General features: G+C 40.0%; 2 protein-coding genes and 1 long non-coding RNA gene across 5 annotated transcripts in view; 1 reads left to right on the top strand and 2 right to left on the bottom strand.

Moving 5' to 3' along the window:
- ppp1r9ba (protein phosphatase 1, regulatory subunit 9Ba) overlaps positions 1 to 1,013 on the bottom strand; it is an 87,120-nt gene extending 86,107 nt beyond the window's left edge. For both annotated transcript variants that reach the window (XR_012400947.1, XM_073944358.1), the window contains exon 1: positions 887 to 1,013. The gene's annotated coding sequence lies outside the window, so the exon portion shown is untranslated. The remainder of the gene's footprint in view (positions 1 to 886) is intronic.
- Positions 1,014 to 3,965: 2,952 nt separating this feature from the next.
- Positions 3,966 to 20,485, bottom strand: col1a1a (collagen, type I, alpha 1a). Its single transcript, NM_199214.1, is given in 51 exon segments — positions 3,966 to 5,315; positions 5,602 to 5,844; positions 5,938 to 6,128; positions 6,239 to 6,518; positions 6,601 to 6,708; positions 6,821 to 6,874; positions 6,975 to 7,082; positions 7,184 to 7,237; positions 7,327 to 7,434; positions 7,555 to 7,608; positions 7,717 to 7,824; positions 7,967 to 8,074; positions 8,531 to 8,692; positions 8,784 to 8,837; positions 8,930 to 8,983; positions 9,135 to 9,242; positions 9,330 to 9,383; positions 9,469 to 9,522; positions 9,630 to 9,737; positions 9,843 to 9,950; positions 10,107 to 10,205; positions 10,296 to 10,340; positions 10,480 to 10,533; positions 10,645 to 10,698; positions 10,949 to 11,002; positions 11,102 to 11,155; positions 11,248 to 11,346; positions 12,282 to 12,335; positions 12,434 to 12,532; positions 12,627 to 12,680; positions 12,778 to 12,885; positions 13,087 to 13,140; positions 13,230 to 13,328; positions 14,007 to 14,051; positions 14,146 to 14,244; positions 14,691 to 14,744; positions 14,832 to 14,876; positions 15,125 to 15,178; positions 15,267 to 15,311; positions 15,397 to 15,450; positions 15,539 to 15,592; positions 15,721 to 15,774; positions 15,964 to 16,017; positions 16,474 to 16,527; positions 16,820 to 16,864; positions 17,083 to 17,151; positions 17,475 to 17,567; positions 18,203 to 18,238; positions 18,436 to 18,458; positions 18,840 to 19,031; positions 20,404 to 20,485. Coding segments are annotated over 51 exon segments (4,344 nt in total). The 3' UTR covers positions 3,966 to 5,168.
- On the top strand, positions 15,930 to 21,263 carry LOC137490046 (uncharacterized). 2 transcript variants are annotated; one of them, XR_011010240.2, is made up of 2 exons: positions 15,930 to 16,065; positions 20,106 to 21,263. It is a non-coding gene; the product is annotated as an uncharacterized lncRNA (long non-coding RNA). The 2 variants fall into 2 exon arrangements; XR_012400952.1 differs by having other exon boundaries at positions 15,981 to 16,065; positions 20,103 to 21,263.
- Positions 21,264 to 24,727: the final 3,464 nt, after the last annotated feature.

The raw sequence follows: 24,727 nt of genomic DNA, 5'->3' as shown, positions 1-24,727 counted from the left end.
AGGCCAATATTTCATTAAAGGTGACTGATAACTAGGCCCACACGGAATCTGCACATGCAGAAATCTGAATGAATAAAATAGCCAAACACCAAAATACTGAATAATTGTTTTGGGCAGCTGTAATTGATACATTTTAAAGGGACTAACTTTTTTTATTTTTAGAAATCTAAACAATCTGATTAACTTTCAGTGTATCAATTCCATCTGAAACAAACAAACAAAAAAATACAACAGATGTTACTAGGAAAAAAAGCTAGACGTTTGTATCATATACCTCAAAGACCAATAAAGTATCTAAAATGTCAAGAGAAATACTTTTGTACATTTAGGGTATCATTTTTGTTCTTTTAGGTACAAATGTGTAATGCCCCAGTGACAGCTTTACCTTTGGTAACTCTTTATTTTGATGATCCACTGAGTATCAGTAAGTTAGACTGTCTGCTTAATATCTGTTGATACTGTACCTTCAAATGACATTTAACTGACTAATTGATTAAGGTGACATCTGATTAAGGTGTGACCTTACCTTTAGAGTAAATATTTGGTAGGACACCTAGTTGCCTCTCAGTATGTAGTGGTTTCTGGGTATTAAATAATAAACTTCTTCAGATTTACATCAAAATATGTCTGGTAATTCTCAACATTGTTAGTCTGGTCGCCAGATTTCCTTCAGTAGTATCTTGTTTTGTTTCTGTTTTCTCCCCATATTTTGCCCAGCACAAACATCCGAACGATTGTTTGCTGAGCTCCACCTTAAAACGGTAACGTTACCTCAGCCACTCCTCCCAGCCTTTGCATTCAAAGTTTTCATTCTAAACGCGGTTTATTGTCTCGTCCTAAAGAAGCCAATTCTCTATTTGATAAATAAAACAACAAACCCGGGTACCCAGACAGCAGGACGTAGTATTCAGTTTGAACTGAAGATGATTCAGTTTGATTCAGAAATGAACCAGATGTCACTAAAAGCTACAGGTATGCACACGGACTTTTAATTTCAGCCAGCCAGTCTCAGCGCTTCCGGTGAACAGTCTTTCCATTATGAAATTGACACGTTTAAGGTCTGATTTCTCCACTGCCTGATAGATATACTATAAAAAGTGGTTTTAGACCAGACAAGCATTGCATTCAATTCCATTCCGCCCTGCCATGTCTTTAAAACATGTTTATTTTACCCTAGTATTTTCAAAGGAGTTTCTGCTCTCGCCTGCTGATCCTGGCAGTGATAGCGGTCTTTTATCTAATTTTACACTGGAACTAAATTAATTCTTACGTCTATTAACTGGATGTATTGTAAGTACATTACAACATCAATGTTTTAAAAGGAACCTTATGGGTTTGAATATAGCTTACACCGAAAGATTATTATTGGTAAAAACACTAGCTGTGCATATACCCCATTAACCTGATGCCATTTTATGTGCTGATACGTGTAGTCTCAATATAGTTACCCATTAAAATTAGGAGTTTAAATATTTATACATACTTGATTAAATACGTACATATTCTAGTTTAATTTTTCAGTTAAGCACTTTAGTTGTAATTTTAAAATTGTAACTTGTATGAACCAGTAGAGGTCGTGAGGAGCCAGAGTTGTTAAGTGCACCCGTCCAGAACCTATCCTCAGTGGTAGCTTTTTAAAGCCCAAAAGCTGTCCAAAACCCGCCCAAATGCACAAAAAACGCCCAAAATATTAGATTAATATTTTATTTTAATTTATTTAAAATCAGAGTAGTTACTTTAACTGTTATAATTTGTTTAACCATACTGCAACCAACACCAGCAGTCACAAAACCACAACATAACAAGATCACATAGAAACACTGCCCCCTCTCACCCACACACTGGACTTTTTGTGTAGATTACACTACCTTATAGAGTATGTTTTACTTTCGAAATGTGGTATTAATCCATCCCATGGCGTTTTAAATTCCTTTTAACAAAATTAGGTGCTGCTTGTTAATCAGACAATACATCTATGTTTGTTCTAAACAAGCTTGCTGTCAATTACGAAAAAAAAGATCAATAAAAGTGTCATAAACTTGTGAGTTTAACTGCAGGCGCTGCGTGATGCACGTGTACACAAAAGGGAGTCAGATTTGTCGAGTCTGATTTTGATACAACTTTCCTTCACTTCCATTTGCGAATGGGCCAACGCGGTTTGTGCTATGCTCTAGTCACTACTAACTGAATGTAGTAGGAACGCATAAATATGTGTTGTTTAATAAGTTGCATACTGTATATACGTCAGCGACAGTGGTGTAGTGGTTAGTGCGTCGGCACTCCGGTGCTCACGGCGACCCGAGTTCGATTCAGCCTCGTGGTCCTATGCCGATCCTTCCCCTCTCTCTGCTCCCCATGCTTTCCTGTCAATTCTCTTTACTTTCCTATCCAATCAAGGGGAAAACCCAGAAAAAAAATAGTTATAAAAATAGTTGTATATAGTTGTATATAAAATTTACTTTTCAAAACCGCCCAAATTTTGTTGCTTCATTAAATTAAAGGGCTTTTAAAAATAAATAAATAAAGAATTAAATAAATAAATAAATACTCACTATTTACTCGCCCTCTGGTGGTTTAGATCTTTATTTTTTCCTGTTGAACATAAAAGAAGACATTTTGAAGAAAGATGAAATGTGCAGGCTTAAATGATGACAAAGTTTTCTTTTTGGGGGTGAACTATCTCTTTTATTTGAATTAGACATTGCTTGTCAAAATCAAATTCTCTTTTGCAGGAAATTACTAAATGTTTGCTCTATATTGGCATGTGATGGGGCTCTACAGTTTGTTACCATAGTTTAACTACAAAAAATGTTTGTTTGTTTTTTCTTTTTTTTAGTAAAACAATCTTTAATTTTAATAAGAGTCATTTTATTTTGACTCTTTTTTTATATCTCATGTAGCTCATGTTTTTATTGTCTTCCAATTGATTAAAATATGTTTATGGCCATTTAATTCTAAAATTCCAATGCAATATGTATCGTACATGGTTGAACTTAGATCAATAAAGAATTTTCCATGTACAAATTCTAATGAAATTATAAAGAAACATTTAGATAACTCGATGCAAAAGTCACTGCCAGATGTGCAAATACCCTACTGATTGCAACAAAGTAGTATCCTAGTCTTCAGTTGCACGTTTAATAAAGCCATATTTTGTTAGGTCTACAAAGGTTTCCCTGTAGCCCCAAAACGTCAGTGTTTTTAAATGAAAGCGAGAGCACGGATCCAGTTAGCAGTTTAGATATTCAAGCCCCCCACTTCGGAAGCCTCTGCATACCTTGCAATACAATGGGCCAGTTGTGTCCTACAGGACTACCACCTTCACCACCTACCACCTTTAGCATTTGAGTGCACACTGCAGCTAAAGAGCGGTTCTCCTTGCTTTAAGCTCCACAGAAAAGATTACTGTTTTAACATTTAAAAAACAACAACAAATATGATTACTGCATCATCTCTCCCAGCTTTCAAGTCAAAGGAATTGTCTGCTTGTGGATTATGCTGTCCTCGAGAGCATGGATGACCGATGATTTCTACAGAATTCAGATTGAATCATGAAGCATCAACCAGCACGAGTGACTTTATCTGAACTGTGGATCAGTTGGATTATCAAGTGGAACATCATCTACAACATCTGGGAGATTTTTGGTGGCTTGAGTTCCTCAATGCTGCACCAGGTTAGTACTTGCAAACATCAGAACATGCAACTTTCTTTTCAAACATGCTAGCTTTAAGACATTTAGCTCAAAAGTCATGTCCTGTTGGGTATGAATTGCTTAGTAGCATAAGAAACTACTTTTGGCATGACAACACAACATGAAAAAAGCAGCAAAAAGTAGAAGGCATTTCTGAGATTTTCTTTAATCTTTCCTTTTAGTCAAAACAACTGTAACAGGTGCAAGCTGTGCTTCATTCAAGTCCATTGGGCAGTCAGGGACGAGTCAAGATCACTTCTGACAAACATAGGTCGACCACTTAACATGCTTTATTTCAGCATTCAAAATAATTAAAAACATCTCAAATTATTATACATATACAAAATAGGTACAGATCTTCTTGTTTTTACCCCCCTAAGGTGTGCTTCTCTCATGATTTTAGGACTTTTCTATTTGATTGTCTGTTTTACGCTTAAAAAAAAAAACCAGGGTGAGAACAAAACAAATCCAGATTACAGAAGGATGGGAGGGAAGTAGGGGGAATAGCTGGAAGCAACTGAACGACATTTGTGGGGGGATATTTTATAAAGAAACCAAAAGACAACAACCAAAAAGTGTCAAAAGGCGTTTGGAAAATAAAAACAGACTCCACCTGCTTATTCTACACTTGAAAAGACTGCATGCATCACAGCTACAGTACTGCTTTTTAACAAAAGCTCTGCTGTCTGGCTCTTCACTTCAGAAAGGGAAGCATCTGTTACAACTGGGCAGCAAGATGCTGGGGTTCCTTAGCACCAAAGGCCCTGTGAGCAAAAGCGACGAACAATACATTTTGTGAAACTCCTTGATTTCTTGCTAACAGGACCTCATGAGGAAATAGCACCTTTACAGCTGTCACTTGTTCTCTTAACAATACTTCTGCCAAGTAAAATCCTGACCTGGTGTTGGTCAACACTGGGAATCGCAGGTTTCTTTTTTGAGGTAGCCATAAAACATCAAAACAAAGTTGAACCCCTGTCTCTACTAGATGTACTCGTGTGACTTGAGAGGAACGTTGGCATTCGGCACCCGGTGGTCCTAATGGGTATAACACAGAGACACTTAAATGTCATTTTACAGATTTATTTAACACCTGAACATGGTACAAAGCATTTGGTTTCGCTCTTTCATTGTCCTTCCTCAGTGGTTGAAAAAAGTCACTTGTATCATTGATGTTTCTTTAAAACTCCAGGGGGATTTTACACGCTATAAGTATATATTATTTTCTTGTTGCCAGTGAAACAAATGAGTCTTCTAAAGTATCCTCAGTGTGGGTGGTGACAAAATAGTGGTCCAAAAAAAGCCTGATAACACACAACCACTGTCTTCTGAAGCGCAGGTCTAAGCAAGTGGACCATTTGGACAGCCAAATTGGATTCTAGGGTTTGATTTTAATGCATAGAAAAGATTTTAGAGAGATGATTGCTAGAAAAAAACACACACGCACACAAACAATCTCAAGTCCAGATTTCTTTTTTACAAGAAGCAGACTGGGCCAACTTCAATGCCAAATTCCTGATTAGGTGCACCAACGTCCATAGGGGCGATGTCAATAATAGGCAGACGGGATGTTTTCGTTGTTTTGTAGTCAATGACTGTCTTGCCCCATGCACCGGTGTGCGACTGTAGAGATGGAAACAAGCAAAACAGAGACAGAATTAGAGCCTTTATATACACCACTGCTAATGCTATCAATGCTAAATCAATAGCAGCTTGATTTCCTTTGGATGAATCGCTTCTGCTTTTATTACCATCCAAAAGTTGATTGAGATAAAAGCTATTGCTAATAAATGTAGGAAAATGTACTTAACACTTCTCATTTTTCACATTTATTCAGCATTATCTTTCATATTCAGTAAACATTGCTGCTGAGATGGCAAATCAACCAATAAAATGTCAGACAACTCACCGTGCAACCATCCTCAGTGACACTGTATGTGAAGCGGCTGTTGCCCTCTGCTCTGATCTCAATTTCGTTGGAGCCCTGCAGGAGAAGAGCCTTCTTCAGGTTGCCAGAAGCCTGGTCCATGTATGCAATGCTGTTCTTGCAGTGGTATGTAATGTTCTGGGAGGCCTCAGTGGACATGAGGCGCAGGAAGGTGAGCTGAATGTTGACATCCTCAGGCTTGGAGCCCTCGCTGCCATACTCGAACTGTTGGTTTCAAGAGGAAAGTATGAGGTTTGCAAAAATATGACTCTTGATGACAAAATCTGTTGTAGGTTTTGAACTAGTTGACATCCTCACCTGGAAGCCATCGGTCATGGCCTCTCCGAACCAGACGTGTTTCTTCTCCTTAATGTTCTTGCTTGTGTACCAGTTCTTCTTGGGAATAGCAGACTCAGTTGGGTTGACGCAAGTCTCGCCAGTTTCCATGTTGCAGTAGACCTTGATGGCATCCTGGTTGCAGCCCTGGTCAGGGTCAATCCAGTACTCGCCTGTGTTATGGTTTTGAGAGGAATGGGATTAAACTATGCAAGGCAATACATTTACAAATTTTTAAATGAGACATTTCTCTATTGTTGTACAACAAAGAAAAGTAACATACCGCTCTTCCAGTCTGGGTGGCACATCTTCAGGTCACGGCAAGTGCGGGCAGGGTTCTTCTTGGTGCCGTCTGGGCTGATGATGCTCTCAATCTGCTGGCTCAGGGACTTAAGGGTGGTGTCAACCTCAAGATCACGGTCGCGCATCACATTGGCATCGTCGGCACGGAAGTGACGGAAGGGATCAGGGGCCTTCTCCTGTGGCTGGGCAATGAAGCCAATGTCGAATCCACCACCAGAGGGTCCAGGTGCTCCAGGGGGGCCGGGAGGTCCAGGAGGTCCCTATAACCATATACGCTTGTGTTAATGCATATATTTAGTTTATTGAGTGCACGATTATGTAAAAAAGGAAAGAATCACCCACAGCTGGTCCAATTTCTCCATTGCGACCACGGGGTCCAGGAGGTCCAATGGGTCCAGGGAGGCCACTCATACCATCCTTACCAGCTGATCCAGCAGATCCAGCTGGGCCCTATTAACACAATAAGAGAAACATTCAAATTTAATCAGAATGAACTAAGGACATGGTGTATTCGATCAAAACAGAGAAACAGCAGTAGTGCAAGTTTTATAATAACACTTACTCTTGGTCCAGCGGGTCCAGAAGCACCAGCGGGTCCAGACTCTCCAGAGGGTCCCTATGGACAGGAATATTGGAAATGAAAACAGATTTCAATCTACAGATTTTATTATCAAGGCATATACTGCAAATTCCATATTCCAAACAGAATCACTCACAGGAGGACCAGGGGGTCCTGGCATTCCAGTGAATCCTCTGTGTCCCTTCATGCCTCTCTCACCAGCCTCACCAGTCTCACCCTTGTCTCCACGAGCTCCAGCGGGTCCCTGGATAAAGACATGACACCTTAGAACACAATATTGTTCATACTACAGCTACATACAGAGTATGCTTGGGCAACTCTTTTGTGGTTTGAGTCAAAACTTACAGAGGGTCCGCGGGGACCAGAGGGGCCAGCAGGGCCGGGGACACCAGCAGGGCCCTAACAAGTAAAAAAAACAACTACAGATGAGTCTGAAATTCCCCTCAAACAATCCATCCCTGATTCATCATTGGAGATGAGACACTTACGGTCTCTCCACGATCACCAGTCTTTCCAGCAGGGCCAATAGGTCCAGCAGCACCAGGAGGTCCAGGGGCTCCAGGAGTGCCAGATGGGCCAGTCTCACCACGGTCACCCTATGTTTGGAGATGAAGAACAGAATTTTGAAAGGACACCATCTTTGAGACAGCCAAATGTGTAGTGCTATGATAACTGAATGCATTGCGTTATGGGAAACCATGAAGACTGTAGTTCACCTTGGGGCCAGCAGCACCGTCACGTCCAGCAGAGCCCTCATTTCCTGGAGTACCCTAATGTAAAGAAAAATATAGGTGTTAACAAGGCAGTACTACTTTTCTTTCAGTTCAATTATGTCAATGAAATTCAGCAAGTTCTGGGGTATAGGTGTGTATCCTCACCTCACGACCAGGCTCACCAGGAGGTCCAGCCAGTCCAGGGGGTCCCATGGGGCCAGGAGGTCCACGTTCACCAGATGGACCAGAAGGTCCCTGTTTGCCAATCTCTCCCTAGATTGCATAATAAAGGAAACTTTATGAAAGTTTGTCCATGATTGATCCTTGAGGCACCAGCTTTCAAGCAAGACAAGAGAGACATAGTATGTAGGTATTTCTATTTTCAACTGAGATTTCAAAGAGCCAGAAAACTTACAGATGGGCCAGGGAGACCGGGGAAACCACGCTCGCCTCTTTGTCCAGGGAGACCTACAATACCACGCTGACCACCAATACCTTGAGGTCCAGGGATACCAGCAGGGCCCTGAAAAAGTAAGAGGAATGTCAGTGAAATATAAGAAAATGCACAACAAAGTGTGTTCTTACAGCTAGAAATGATGTTTGAAATAAATATCCACTCATTTATACTAGCATGGAGATCAAGATGAGGAGCAAAGGGTAATATCTTTACTTTCTCTAGAAGATAATCTATTCTGTAACAAGCACAAAAGTCCAGTAATATCACATCCACAGACTTGTTTAAAATAACCATATTAAAGCTCATCTGCATTTTGTGATTTGGGATAAAATGTTGATTTTGAACCAAGGATAACATGACACATCACTCTCTACCAATATGAAAGCATTCAAAATGAAAGTGTTAAGCAATATGAATCATTTTGCAAGGCGATATTGGAAATTTGCTCTATACAATTTTGTTTACAGTGATGTATTTGACAAGGCCTGAAGGTAAGTATAATTATTGATCAGAATGACTTACAGTGGCACCCTCAGCTCCGGGATTTCCTTTCTCACCAGGGGCACCAGGTGGTCCAGCAGCACCAACTTCACCAGTACGACCAGCAGGTCCAGTCTCACCACGGTTACCTTTCTGGCCCTCCTTACCAGCGGGTCCAGGAGGTCCTGGGGGTCCAGAATTTCCCTAAAAATACAGCAAGTAATAAGTGACTCACTGTTAATTGTACAAGAGAGCAGTTTATGCATATCTAAATCAATATTGTAGATGTTCTTACAGAAGGGCCAGGAGGTCCAACTCTGCCAGCAGCACCAGGGAAGCCAGTAGCACCCTAAATAAAAATATATATGTAAAGAATCTTCGAAAGAAGAAAATTGTGATAAGTGCTAACAAACGCCATGAAATTGTGGTTGTCATACTCACAGGAGGACCAGCAGCACCACGGGCACCCTTGGGTCCAGTAGCACCAACGGGACCCTGCATAGCACAAGTCAATTTGATTAAAAAAATTGCATTTCTACATTACTAAAGAAAACCATGACTTATGATGTAGGATAACATTTATAGGTCCAGAAAAGCACATATCTGAAAAGGAGCATGAGGAAATTATATGAAATTATGGTCACACCTGAGGTCCAGGGGCACCAGTTGCTCCTGCAGGTCCTGGAGCACCAGCATCACCCTTAGCACCATTATCTCCAGGTTCTCCCTTGGCACCAGGCAGACCATCAGCACCCTGTTTGGCACGAAATTAGGTTTGAACTATGAACTGGGCTGTAAAAAACATTAAAAGGATATAGATGTAGTAGAATTTGTTACTCACAGGAGGTCCAGCAAATCCGGCAGGTCCAGGAGCACCAGTCTCTCCACGCTCACCCTATATGTAATAACAGATTATGATATCAGACCATTCTAGTGAAATACCTAAATGTTTGTTGTCTTAAAGCCAAGACTGTGCTTACAGGTGGTCCACGGGCACCAGTAGGTCCAACAAGTCCTTGAGCACCAGATTCTCCCTATGTTTACAAACAAATATTAGAACCATGGTTAAATATACTCTTCAACTTCAAGATGTTTCATCACTTAGTATGGATTTATAGAATCTAGCTCAAAAGACACTCACCTTGTCACCAGGAGCTCCAGCAGGTCCGGGGGGTCCAATTGGTCCGGTCATACCACGAATGCCATCTTTACCAGCAGCACCATCAGCACCCTTGGCACCTTGGTCACCCTGGGATAAGAGATCAACAATTTTGACAACTTTGTTCGCTGTATGTTGGAACAATATTTTCTGTCAAAGACAAACTGTTCAAAGTTCAGTTTGTGTCATACTCACTCTGTCACCCTTAAGACCAGGGAGGCCAGCAGCCCCACGCTCTCCAGGCATTCCTTGAAGTCCAGGAGGACCCTGGGCACCAGGAGCACCTGCGGCACCACTTTCACCCTGAAAAACAAGTTATCTTAATGTTGATACAGACTAGGATTTGTTGCCATACTTTCCAGGAGATTGGTTCACATTTGGTGGCAACCTTTGATTTATCTTAGTCATTCACTGTAAATGTCTGGCATGATAAAAATAGTCAGAAGAGATGAGACTTACCTTGGCACCATCGTTACCAGCTGAACCAGGAGAACCACGGGCACCAACAGGGCCAGCAGGGCCAGGGGCACCACGCTCACCAGGGAATCCTCTGTCACCCTGAGTAAAAATGAATACAGATGCCATTAGTTCTGGTCCCTCTCATATATGAGCTTTTCGCCATTTGCTGATCATCTGGTAGATACTTACTCTAGAACCAGAAGGTCCAGGAGCTCCAGCTTCTCCAGGAGCACCCTGTATTATATCAAAGAGCACAAATTAGTATTGTGTTAGTATTGATAAGGCTTTCAAAGTTGCCCATGTTTATGTGTAGTGTCCTTTTAAGCAATGCTTCATTGATCATACAATAGACAGCAATTACATTTAAACTTACCTGCTCACCAGACTTTCCTGGCTCACCAGTAGCACCCTGAGGTCCTGGCAGACCCTGTCATTCAGATGCACAACAAAGATATGAACAATCTAAAATCAACATCAATGACAAAAATACAGCATTTAGAGTGTAAATGGGATGGGTAAAACAATTAAACACACTCACCTGGAATCCAGGAGGACCAGCAGCTCCTTGTTCACCTCTCTCACCAGCAGGTCCCTATTCACAAACAAAATCAAGAGACTTTAGACAAAGTAGTTCATTAAAATAAATACACTTGAGCATTATTACTATAAGGTAGTCATTTATAGAAGAATGTAACTTCAAGCTATATATTGTAATGTTGTATTTAAACAAACATAAGTTTGATGGCCTATATAATGGATTAGAATGAACACTGATTAAATGTATGTTAAATAACATGAAATTATTTAGCTAATATATTATGAAATACTGTTGAGTTACTTACAGCAGGTCCAGGAGCACCAGGGGCACCAACATCACCATCCTTACCAGGAGCGCCCTATAGTTTTAAATAAAACAAAACAGAATAAGGTCTCTTCTGATGCAGAGACTATGAAACCAAAAGCATAGGTAAACTCAAAAACAAAAAGATACTTACAGTGGCACCAATAGCACCCATCACTCCTCTCTCACCAGGTTTGCCAGCCTCACCCTGCACAAAAGGCCAAAAATAAGCATCAAATGTAGAAAGCTTTTTGTAACAAATGCATATTGAACAAGGCCTCTTGTTATTTAGGCACTCACAGCAGCACCCTTAGGTCCAGGGAATCCCATGACACCAGGCTGTCCTCTGGCTCCAACAGGGCCAGGTGGTCCAGGGCGGCCATCTTGTCCAGGAGCACCCTATCAGATATAAAAGAAAGAGATTTGTGAGCTTTCATCGTTTTTCACCCTGAGTGAATATCTGGATATGAGTTTATATGCCTGACTGAAGTGAAGTTTATTCATAAACTAATTTCGAGAGGATCACGTGATAATGAACTCGGCTGGTTCTGCATTAGCATGCATGATCCACCAATCAGGCCATTCCTAACCCACTATAAAGAGCCAGGGTTTTTTCACAACAGTCATCTTCGATTTGAAGAATCCCCCCTTCCACCCCTACCTCTTCACCTTTTCCTCCATAGGGCAGCACGGTGGCCCAGTGATTAGCACTGTCGCCTCACAGCAAGAACGTCACCGGTTCTAGTACTTTAACAGGCCGGTGGTCGTTTCTATGTGTAGTTTGCATGTTCTTCCCGTGCTTGCGTGGGTTTTCCCCGGGTCCTCCGGTTTCCTCCCACATTCCAAAAACATGCACAACAACTAAATTGATAAATCTAAATTTTGCACTACAGTTAATCCCTCACCTTGCAGCATATCTTTTCATAGCATTCAATTTTAGTCATCAGTTTTTATCAAAGGGGGAGCTGTCAAGATCTACCTGAGCTCAAGGCTCCCCTCTCGCCCTTCAAACGGGAGGGAGCCCAGGGCTCAAGAACCTTTAAGCTCACGGCTCTCTCCCGGGACAGCATGCCAAATTTGCTTATAATCAATCATCAGCTTAGTGTGAACTCTTGAATGTACTGGAATTATTGTATCATAGAGGAATACATGAATATGATCATGGGTTGAAGTAATTACACTTTTTAAATCACTTTCCTATGATTTTTTTTATTTATTAAAAGTGGTCAAAAGCTGTTGGAGTTGTTAAAATGCAGACCCTGGATTCTAATAGTAGTAAACTAGACATCTTCACCATGCACTGAGTTATCTGTTATGGTGTAGTGGGCACTTACACCAGGTCCGGTCTTTCCATCAGGTCCAGGGCTGCCAGGGCTACCAGTCATACCCTGTAGTAGGGATGAAGAGAGAGGGGTCAAAAGCAGGCCTACTAAAACACAACCAGTTGATATCTGTTATATATAATCAGGAATGCCAACTTCCTTACCTTGGATCCTGGCATACCAGGTTCACCATTGCGGCCAGGCTCACCAGTGGCACCCTTAGGTCCAACAACTCCAGGGCCTCCACGCTCACCAGGGGCACCCTGTTACACAGATCAAAAAGAGTTACAATTAAATCCTAAACATATCCTTTCCTTAGTTAGTAACTAAATTATTTTGTATGTTCTGTAGACTTACTCTTGGACCTGCAGCTCCATCAGCACCAGGGAAACCACGAGCACCAGGAGCACCCTGCACAGACAGGTGTGTAAGTGTTATTGTCTAGGCTACTTTTAAGGATCCTACTGATGTCTTCAGTTTTCTGGATTGGTTTGATGTGGGTACATACACGTTCACCAGTAGGTCCGCGGGCACCACCAGCACCGGGCTCACCACGGGGTCCTCTCTTGCCTTCCTCACCAGGGGGACCAGGGGGACCCTGAACTCCTTGGGCACCCTAGGTAAACACACAAAGATGGTTAGAATTGAAGACTGGAATTAGATATGAATTGAAGTATAATATCTGGCAGAGTTGCTTTCTGAAAGGACAATGTTTTTACAAAGACGTGGAACTGAAAATGCAATATAAGAAAATGGAGTTTTAGAAATGACAAAGTAACTGGCAATGTATTTAATTTTAAGTGAAGTTTATACTTACAGCCTCTCCCTTAGCACCAGCCTCTCCTTTGGCACCTGGGGCACCAGCCTCACCCTAAAAATTGTAAGAAGTAATTGTGTAAAATTATTCACATTTTGTTTAAAAAAAAATGTAGTGGAATCCGAGAAGATCTGTGCACTTACGGTGTTACCCTTAGGGCCAGGGGCACCAGCCGCTCCAGCAGCTCCAGGAGGACCACGGGGTCCAGGGAAACCAGGAGCACCAGCAATACCAGGAGCGCCCTATAGGTGGCAGCAGAGATTTGCAAAAATGAGGGAGTCAAGTGACTTTCAACATTCAAAACAAGGAAGTGGGAATACAGGGGGTGTGGGAAGTAAGGGTGCTGGAAGTGCTGCGGCACCCCCCTGTTTTTACGGGACTGTAAACACTGTGATTCTTTAAATGCAGAAATCAGCTGGCTACATTTAAAATCAGTAAATCTTGAGTAATTTAACTGTAATTTGTAGTAGTTATTAAACCTTTATAATATACTTCAGGCTATTTTTTCTCCAATTGTGCATATGAAGCTCAAACATGCAGTGTAAAACTGCTTTTTCCCACAAGGTGGCAACATTGGAAATGGAAAAATCTAATTTTTTTTTATATTTTACTATTCTATTTGCAAATATGCCAAGATGGCTCACTGACACAAAGTTTAGACTCAAAAATATAGCATAACATATCAGGCTTATTACCATTATATCAGATCTAGAGTGAAATGTACCGCAATATTTGCTCAATTGACTTCAACAATCTTGTAAAGGCTACAGTGTTTTTGTCAATTTTTTGACAAATCATCACCTAATAATTCCCCCCCCTAATACAGCACCCCTATCCCAAAACATCTTCCCACGTCCATGAAGAAACATAACTGCCTAAAACGAAAATGTTTTACCATCAAAGAATAAAGTAATACTTACAGGAGCACCCTTGGCACCAGGGGCACCATCAGCTCCGTTGTTACCCTACAATAAAAATAGCAAAGTAGACAATGTGTTCATGAGTGAACTGAATTAATAATTTCACCTTAAACAAATCTGGATAATAAGATTCACTCACAGCGGGACCAGCAGGACCAGCAGGTCCAGGGTTACCAGCTTCACCACGGGCTCCCTGAGGTCCCTCTGCACCACGGGATCCCTGAGGACCAACCTCTCCCTAAAGAAAGCAAATGCAACAGATAGGTCAATAAAAACACCTAATAAAACACCTAAGAAATGCTTCAAGGGGCATCTCAACAGTTATTGTAAATTTAGAATTGCATAAAAATAAAGATTCTCATGGTATTTGTGTCAGGATTTCTGAACACCTGAATTTCTGTTGTAAATGGTTGAAGTTAATTATATATTAACCAATAAAACCAAACAAGTAATAAGCTAATAAATATGTTACTCTAAGATTTGACCTACAAATATTTGCCAAGGATTCATTCATTCATTGTTGGCCTACATCATCATGATGATTAACAAAATTGCCAACAATCCAGACATCTGGTGCCTTTGATCCAACTACAGTGACATTTTGTGTCCTCTAGAGTTTGTTTGGTTTGATTTTGAGTTTGAATATGTTTAATCATGAACAAATATAAATATATATGTTTTTACCTTAGATCCAGGGCCGCCAGGGAATCCTGGGGGACCAGCAGGGCCAGTTGGGCCCTAAAGCAAAAGAATTAAAGAAATATATTTTAGTCATCATAATTTTTCAGGCTATTATTATTATTTTTATATATTGTAGCTACTTACAGGAGGACCAGCAGCTCCAGCGGCACCATCATTACCACGAGCACCCTGAAAGATTTAGTTTGAGTGTGATTATTTGTAGGCATTACAAAACATAATATGCACACTATATATTTTAAACAAAATGTCTATATTAATACATATATGTACTTATAAAAATCATATCCAAATGGCTGTTAAGCTATTGTGAAGGGTTTAATTTCCATGCATATATTATTTAGGAAGGTGAGAACCTGCAAGTAAACATATACTAGGACACAAAGTACAGATTAGATCAGGGTTGAAAGGTTACTTACAGCAGCACCAGGAGGACCAGCACGGCCTCTCTCGCCAGGCAGACCACGGGGACCCTGAAAAACAGAGTTACATTAGAAAAGATGTGCAAAATAGCATTGAAGTCATCCTTAAATAAGCCAATCAAGGATGACTATTACTTACCATGGCACCAGGAGTTCCATTCTCACCAGGTGCACCAGGCTCACCCTAATAAACAAAGCCGCATGTTAGCTGGTCTGCTTACTGAGATTTAAAGCGTGATGATGATGATTTTAATAAGAATAGATTTTACCTTAGGTCCAGCAGGGCCAGCATCCCCCTTAGCTCCATCTAGACCGCTGAATCCCTAAAGTACAGAAGATTGGAGTAGATTTAATATGTGAAAACAGATTTATATCTGTCAAATGACCATTTCCTCAAACTAGCAAACTCACTCTGTGTCCCTTGATGCCTGGAAGTCCAGGGGTTCCGGGGAATCCACGAGCACCCTTGATAAAAAGAGAAAGGAAAGATGCATTTTACACCCATTTATCCTTTGTGTGTCCTATAACCGTGTGCCTATATTTTCTATTAGTATATTTGATTATTTTCATGTTATCTTTTTGTTAAAACGCACCTGTGGTCCAGGGGGTCCGCGCTCACCAGGGCGACCAGGTTTGCCAGACTCACCCTACACATTCAGAGAAAAAACTATGAGGAACATTTCACCAACGTTTCTGTTTGATGTTACGAAATGTTATGCCTAGTCCCCTTAAAATCTATATAACAACAAAACAACCCTGCCTAAACTAGTGGAGTTAAAAATGGTTGTTCTGATGTTGTCTCAAACAACACTAAACAAATTATATGGGTTACTTACATCCTCTCCATTCTTTCCAGGGGGACCAGCAGCGCCACGGGGACCCATTGGACCCTACAGAATGAAAGAAAGTCTAGGTTAGGAAAAAACATCAGTGTCCATGTGAGTGTATTTATGTGTGTCACTGTGTGGCGGCATGAGTGAGTCACACTTTGGCAGTTCTGAATTATCCAGATGAAATAAAGTGAAAATCTTGCCAGGTCAGAAAGAAAGCTCTGTTGAGACACAGACTGCATGTCCATGCATCCATACAGTAGAAAAGCAGTCTAGATGGCTAAGGTCAAGTTACATGAACTTTGTTTACCTTTGACCTCATTTGACCCAAATGACTCAAACTCGGGCACATATGCAAGTAGGTAAAGGTTCTATCAATATAGGTGAATGTAAACAGGTAGAGCAATCTCAGATTTCATGGTCAGTTCATTGTTTAAGGAATTTTCTAACTGTTTATGTAATGAACAGAATGAAGCAGGGTTGATGAGTTTGCAGATAACTAATTTAGATACTCACAGGAGCACCAGCCTCACCAGGCTCGCCAGGGGGACCAGTAAATCCTTGGGGTCCCTGTAAAGGTGGACAAAGTGCACAAATTAAAGCAGGAATCACAGTGCTAGTACATGCTAAACAATGGAAGTAGCTGTGTTAGATTTCCTGAGTGAATCTTAATATGAAGAGATCATTCAGATGTCCCCAAAATATGTTGATTTCAATTTGTATATGATATATTCATTTTTGAAAGATGCATAAGGCAAATTTCAGTCTCCAAAATAATACTTAATACCCCAAATTAATTTAATTATGAATTACACTATGGAGCACTTTACATTTTAAAAATGTTTTCAAGAACTGTACTTACGGAAGGTCCAGGAGGTCCAGGGGCTCCACGGGGGCCCATAGGTCCCTTTTAAAAAAAAAAAACAGAGTCAACATTTTAACAGCTGATTTGACTGTGTGTGCTAAAACTTCACTCTATGGTGATTTTATATTAAGATAAATAGGTGAACCTTGCATACTGGGTATTTATAGAACTGATATTTGTCTCACATTAAATGATGCACATCAATGTGCATGCATGCCTAGGAATATTTATGTTAAATAAGCATTCAGGGATTTTTTTACCATGGGGCCTGGGACAGCCATTGGAGAGGATTTCTCATCAAAGCCACCAGACATCTGAGGAGAAAAGTTCTGAGGGGCACAAGAGAAAAAGGAAAGACCATGTCAGTAATTTGTACAGAAACCGGCATAAAGATTTATCTATATAGATCATGTTCAGGGGATTATCTTAGAAATCCTCTATTCTTGTGTGCAACTGTGGCTACTGCCTGAGGGCGCTGTCCACGTTAATAGTGCTGAAATGCATCTGCCCTTTGACCTGAAGGTCTTTTAATGTGATCTAATTTCACATTCTGGCCTAGACCAACTGCTGAAGTTGTGCACCTGGCCTGGAGGCACATAGTCACAGTTTCTTCTCTAAGAGAAATGTCCTTTATTTAGGGTGAGATACTTACTCCACCAAGGCCAGGAGGTCCAGGAGGGCCTGGAGGCCCAGGGAGGCCAGGCTGTCCAGGGATTCCATCATTGCCGGGAGGGCCAGCAGGACCCTGTTTAACATAAAGAAAAAGGAAAATTAGGATTTAAGGAGATGAGACAGATGCTACACTTTGATACAGAAAGGTCTATGCACTGATGACGACATCACATCAAAGCCCTTACAGTTCAAACTGATGCACCACATCTATAGAGCAGACCTTTTGGCTTGGTAAAGGTATAATTAGTGGAAAGTGGTGGGACGATATATAATTCTGTTGTCTTTTTATATTGCATTCAGACCAAAACATCTGTGCCTCATCACAGAGTTCAAAGCCTTACAAATACCTTATAATAAAAGAAACTAAAGCATTGGCATGTATAACATTTTTGTTAGAAATAGGTTGTATTATTAGTACTGTAGACTTATGAGTACTTATGATTATGTATCAGTGTCATAATAAAAGCCCTGCATAACCTCAGTGACACATTTTGACGAACTGAGTAGCTAAATAAATTAGTTTAGATCATTTTAGATCAAATCAAAAGTAACTTAAAAGGAATACAACACGGTTTTCTGTAGTGTTCATGAGATCTAATTCACAATTTTTGTTTAGGTCTTCAAGATTTTAAAGACAAACAGCTATTGAACACAACCTCTGACAAAACAATAAGCAGATGCACAAAAAAGTCAGAAATATCAACCTACCCTCTCACCCTTGTCACCGGGAGAACCTCTAGGTCCCTAAGAGAGAGTGATGAACACAAAGCAGTTCATGAGGATTTGTTTTCCCCGATAAAGATCAAAATAACTATCTGAAGTAGTACCTAGGTATAGTATTCTTATTAAAATATTACAGACTACAAATCAACATCCTCATTGAACTGAAAATATATTTTAGGCATATTGTAATTTATAACAAAAAGTAAAACAACATTTACCTCAACACTGGGCTCCTGGAAATCTATAGAGTTGAGGAAATAATAAAAAAAGAAAAATTAAAACCAATATTAAAATGAGAGTCTCTTATAACTCTATTATAACTCTTATAACAATAATATCTCTCAGAACAATAGCCCAATTTAACAATCATCTAATCAAGTGAGTCTGTGGTTTTCCCCAATTAGATTTGTGGCCTTGACCTTTGACTTACAGGCCTACTAGACCCAAGAACCAAAGAGAAATTAATCCAGTGAGTGCCCATAAGGCTGGTGGCTTGAAGATCACATTTTAAAATCCAATGGGGAGAGAATGTTGTGAATCCGTGATAAATTTCCCAGATATCTTAAATGTGGGATGTGGGGTCGCCCAGGGTAAGAAAAGGTGGAGAATCAAGGCGTCGTACCGTCGTCTGGGCAGACGGGGCAGCACTCGTCGTGGGGAATCACTGGGTTGGGGCAGTCGCTTGTGTCCTCGCAGATCACTTCGTCGCACATTACGGTGCCGCTGTCGCACACGCAGATTTGGCATGGCTCTGGTTTCCAGACGTCCCTGTCATTGTAGACCTGGCCGTCCAATGTGCAGCTGCCGCCAGTGCCTGCAGGAGTAATGAGAAAAACACTTATATAAGTATGAAATTAGAAAAGATGGCATTTAATATTCGAGTATGTCGAATAATTTATTAGATATTCATGTCTAATTCAGGTCAATAGGTTTCTTTTTTACAGTAGTCAGGCTAAATGAGTGACGCAGGGTGGGAAATGCTTATAATGCACTTTTGCAGATTTTAAATAACCTCTAAACTGTGATGTTATCACTTTTCGAAATTATTTAGTAGCATCTACTGAAATGAGGACTTATCTTGTGTGCTTTGTTTTGTAAACATTATGCAAACACGTGGGAAAACAATCCATTGCGTCAATAAACGCACACACCTTTACCTTAGTGGTTAAACTGTTTGGTTTGAAAATGCCCCCTAGGTGGCGCAGTGCACTTTTGCCTAAATTCCATTATTCTGGTGGAAAAGCTTGAGGGAAAATTTCCACGTCTGCTAAAGCTGACCGTCATGAAGTAATTGAAGACCGTCGGCTTGGCAACGACTAACGTTTTCCTTCTGTGGAAAGTCTGCAGGGTCCGCATGTGTTTTCAATCATCATAACAGAGGGGGGAAAAGTGAAAGGGATGGGGGAGGGGAATCTTCAAAATATGGTGTCATTGCATATTTAACCACCAGGTGGCGCCGCGACACCGTCCAAAACACTTCAGCTCTAATACTGGTAAAAAAGTATTGGTCTGGAATATACATTAAATATATAACTTATATTTAAACTACTCTTCTCTCTGTCCTATTGGTCAGAAAACCGAGTGGCTCTGTTTTAACGCAATCAGCAGAATTCACTATGGAGTTCGGAGAGATGCTCATCCAAGAATGAGATCATCTCTTTTTGTTTCTGGGAAACTTTTTTTGATGGATGTGCTATTTTGATTATTTGTACTTAAATCTAACATGTTTAATGTCTAAAGCTTCTTTTTTCCACATCTGGTCAAATCTATAACTGTATACTAAACTATTTATATTTTACACCTTAAGAAACTGTTAACATTTTCTATTCAAATGTAGCACATTATGGACTTTCAGATCTTTCCCCTGTCTGCTTTTCTCTTTTAGCAGCTGTTGGAGGAGAGTTTCCAAACCTGTGCCAACTTGTCTCCAAAGGCTCACGCATGCAGAACGTGAAAGGCCCAGTTGGTCTAATGCACATCCAGACTAAGCAAAAAGTTCTTCACCATTCCAGAAGAATATAAAAACTATGCTTCAGGCGACAGGACAATGCCTCATAGGAAAAAAATTCATGACACAATTATTTCTATTGCTGCCTCCCTCCACAGCATCACAAATACCCTTGCCTCTTCACTTTGCACCCACTACCCTCCAGCAAAGCTTGGAAAGTTAGAAAAGTTATACTTACGATCGTCCTCGCCTTGTCCTCTTGCCAAAAGCACCGTTGCGCTGAGCAACAGCGCCAGCCGAATATCCACAAAGCTGAACATGTCTAAATATTAGACATGTAGACTCTTTGAGGCGAGGGAAGTTCTGTTTTCCTTTAGACTCCAATCATACACGGTAGGGTCCGGTCTTCTGTGACTCCAATCCAGACCCCAGCAGAAACTCCCTACTGCCTAAACTAACTCTAGGTCCTGGCTTTTATACCCCAAAGTTTCTGGGAGGCGCCGGGAGCAGCAGATAACTCAAGCATGTTCATGTATAATAGAAAAAGCGTCCCTCCTTCACCGGACAGGGGGGCTGTCTTCACAACGTTTGCAGAGCTAACTTCTAAAGAAACCTGATCTCTTAATAAAAAGGTGAGGGTTTGCACTCAAAATTTCTTTTTGGTGAGGCTAGGTTGTGTGCCAGGGTGACCACCTGTACTGCGGGCATCACTCCGGACTTTTGTTGCAAATCTGAATTCAGGAAAAACCACGACTTTCTTCACAGAGGGACTTGGAGATGGATGCAGTGATTTCTGAGCTAAATTTGTCTTCGTTTCTTAATTTATTTGTATACTGATGGAACAGTTCTGATTCACAGGCTTCATAAACGGTTATTACAGTTATTTCTTCATTTGTGGAATTCTGTAACCAAGAACTGTACTATTTTAGATTTTTTTTTAGTATTAAATTGTTATCTATCTATCTATCTATCTATCTATCTATCTATCTATCTATCTATCTATCTATCTATCTATCTATCTATCTATCTATCTATCTAGCTATCATTGTGCGGTCATCTGTAGTTTGTATTAAATAGTAAATAAAAAGTTGTTTTGTATTTTGCTTGTTGATTATTTATTTTAATAGCCCCCAAATTACTGAAATTATTAGCCAAATAGTTCACCTTATATAAAATCAGTTGTGTTTGGTAAATAATGGAATAATAAATGTGAAACTGAAGCCTTTTATGTTGATGTTATTTCTGAACTGACACATTTTCACATTATTATCGACAGTGTCACACTTTTTAACGCGTCACCATATTTTGCATTCGCTTTATCAACTTCTACTTGATCAATTGTTTTAGCCTAATCGCGAACTGCATTTTGCATGGTGCAAAAGCTGCATGCACTGAATGCTCTCATCGTATCATCAATTTGATTTTACTGAAATGTTTAACCAGCATTGCATTTACACTTTCAGTGGGATGACTTATTTTTGGTAAAGTGAAAGAACCCACACTGGTAATAATAAGAATGCACAGGGAGATAAACTAAACAACAACAACAACACAAAAACGTATATGAGGAAATAATGGCCCAGACTGTGATAGGGAAATATTTTTTAAGGTGCATATCGTCGATACGCGGCACAGACGAGCAATCAGCAGTGATTTGGCCCGCACGCGGCTGCATCTCTTCCGCAGACACGTCGCACCTCTGGATGTGGCCAACCAGAGCTCACGCTCCCCCTCTCTTCATCTTCATAGCGGCGTCTCATCCAAGAGCTGCGTCTGCCTCCTCATTCCCTTCACAATGCAGATGAAAGGAGTCGCGAGCTGAGAGAGAAAGAGAGAGAGAGGACGCCACCTCATCGCTTTCAGGTGCACGTCGGGTCAGTTGCGAGAGAAAAAAAACACTATATTGCCGGTCCAAAGTAGCACTAGCTGAATAAATAGTGCAGCTGCAGGGGATGGGAGCGCCACAAATGCTGCATTTGGGTCTTGGGGTAAACCCGCGGGGTTTTTAATAGCTTTTAACAATTGATATCAATAAAGAACCAGTATTTTAAGTGTACTTATTGGTAATCTCTTTTAAATATTATTTAGCTGTCTGCTACAGACAAAAGCTAAATTAAATAATTTAACGTAAAGGATTGGAGTAAACACAAATATAGAATTTATTTATTCACAACTCATTCGGGTTGAGCTCTGGTTAATTTTATCAGTTTATGAGTTCCCAAAACTCTTTTTCATTAAGTCAACATAACTTATTTTATTTAGTGATTTTGACAGAGTGCATAATAATACAAAATAATAATAATAAAAAAAATAATAATAGATAGACAGACAGACGCATGAATATATAGATGTATAGATATACGTTGATAGAAGGATGAATGAATGGATGGACAGATAAGGTGGGTAGGTAGGTAGGTAGGTAGGTAGGTAGATAGATAGATAGATAGATAGATAGATAGATAGATAGATAGATAGATAGATAGATAGATAGATAGATAGATAGATAGATAGATAGATAGATAGATAGATAGATAACAAGTGAACCATTTAAATTTATTGCGTTCAAGTGTTATATTCAGAGCAACTAATGCCAAGCATTATAGCCTACTCTACAGTATTGCATTTAAGCAGACAATCCACAAAAAAATAATCATAGGAGATCCAGTTTCAGCTATTTAACACCAGTAGTGGTTCTTTGGTTCTTAAAAATGCCAGGATCCGCAATAACCTCTGAGGGGGTGATACTGTAAATATAGAAACCTTGCATGCTACGGCACACAAACACACAAATAGGCCCAAGTCTATTATTTGTACAACATTTTTTTAAAATGCTTTTGTGTTGGAAATGTGCCAAAAATTTTAACAAAATGAATTTGTTGCATCTGCACTATTGATGTGTCTTTAATATAATGTGATCACACCAAGAGTCGCAATCCAATAGGAAAAAATCAAAAGGCAATTATAAACTATTTTTTATTTTCAGTATCTAAAAAAACGATCCAAAGGTGATTCCTTGAATTTACAAATAATTTTTAAGTTAAGTGGTTGTAAACAATTTATTTGGGCTGAATTTAAACCAATAAGTTGAACATTACTGAATTTAGTCCGTTTAAATTCAACACACATAAATTGTTTGCAACAATTCTGCACACATCTTTTTTCAGTGTAGGTTATGGATAAATTATGGTAATTCTAATGGTTTAATAAAATAAAATAGATTTTTGGAAACCCCCTTCATTGTCTCACAACCCCCACTTTGCGAACCACTATACAGCACTTAAAGTGGTTCCACTTTAAAGACAAGTAAAAGAACCACTTTAGCATGATTTTGTAGAGTTTACTAAAGTATCTGTTCTATATTTGGATGTTAGGTTTAATAAAGATTTATAAAAGCAGGGCACAAAGTAACACATTTTGGTTTTAGTCAAATAATGAACAAAGTAATGGGGTTAGACAAACCATACTTTTTTTAACCAACAACACACAAGCCTCTCCAACAAATGACCACTTAAAGTATGATCGCCAGACCTATGATTCTAAATAGCAATGATAAAAGTGCCAGGAGTAAAATGTTGGTAGCACGATCGCCTCACAGGAGGAAGGCCACTGGTTCAAGCCCTGACTGGGTCAGTGGGCATTTCTGTGTGGAGTTTGCATGTGCTCCCCATATTGGTATGGGTTTCCTCCGGGTGCTCCGGTTTCCCCCACAGTTCAAAAACATGGGCTATAGGTGAATTGAATAAGCTAAATTGACCGTAGTGTATTTGTGTGAATGTGAGAGTGTATGGGTGTTTCACAGTGTTGAATTGCAGCTGGAAGGGCATTTGCTGTGTAAAACATGTGCTGGATAAGTTCATTTTAAAGGTTCAATTTAATTTTTTATGAAATTAAAACAACAACAAATAAATGTTATATTAAATTTAAAATCTCAGAACTGTCAAAGCCTGTCACAGCCTGTGCAGATTGCTAATGGACTACAAATCTGCTGGTATATGGACTACAAGTTCCAGTCATGAAACACACACCTGCTCCAAGTCTCCATTGATCACACTTCCACAGCTGATGCTGCTCATGGACTGATGACACTCCCATATCTACAGTTCACTCTGACACCCTCATTGCTAAGTCTTGTCGTAAAGTATTGTGAACGTTACGATGCGTTTACCTTACCTCGTCTTGCTGTGTTGTTTGTTGTGTTTGTTTATTTCTGTCTGCTGCCTGCCTTTTGTCCATCTGCCAGTATATTCGACTATGACTCTGGATTTGCATACATACATCTGTTTTCTCCTGAATGTGATCGTTGCTTGCCTGACCACTTAATAAACCTGCAATTAAGAGTCTATATTTTAAAGAGTGTATTAAACAATTCCAACTTTTGACAAGTAGAGGAAAGACAACTTTTGTACAATTATATATTTTTTTCTTCGATAAAATGCATCACGTTGCCGACAGCACTCGCAGTGACCTCTGAACAAATCCACAAAACTTTTTGCTTATAATTTGTTCACCCATCCAACAAGTTCCACAAAAATAGCAACCAAGCATATTTCAAATTAAAGGCA

Source organism: Danio rerio, chromosome 3 (genome assembly GCF_049306965.1).
Source record: "Danio rerio strain Tuebingen ecotype United States chromosome 3, GRCz12tu, whole genome shotgun sequence".
NCBI classification, from domain to species: Eukaryota; Metazoa; Chordata; class Actinopteri; order Cypriniformes; family Danionidae; genus Danio; species Danio rerio.
The sequence above is the reverse complement of the archived record's forward strand: the minus strand, read 5'-3'. Positions and strand labels throughout refer to the sequence as shown.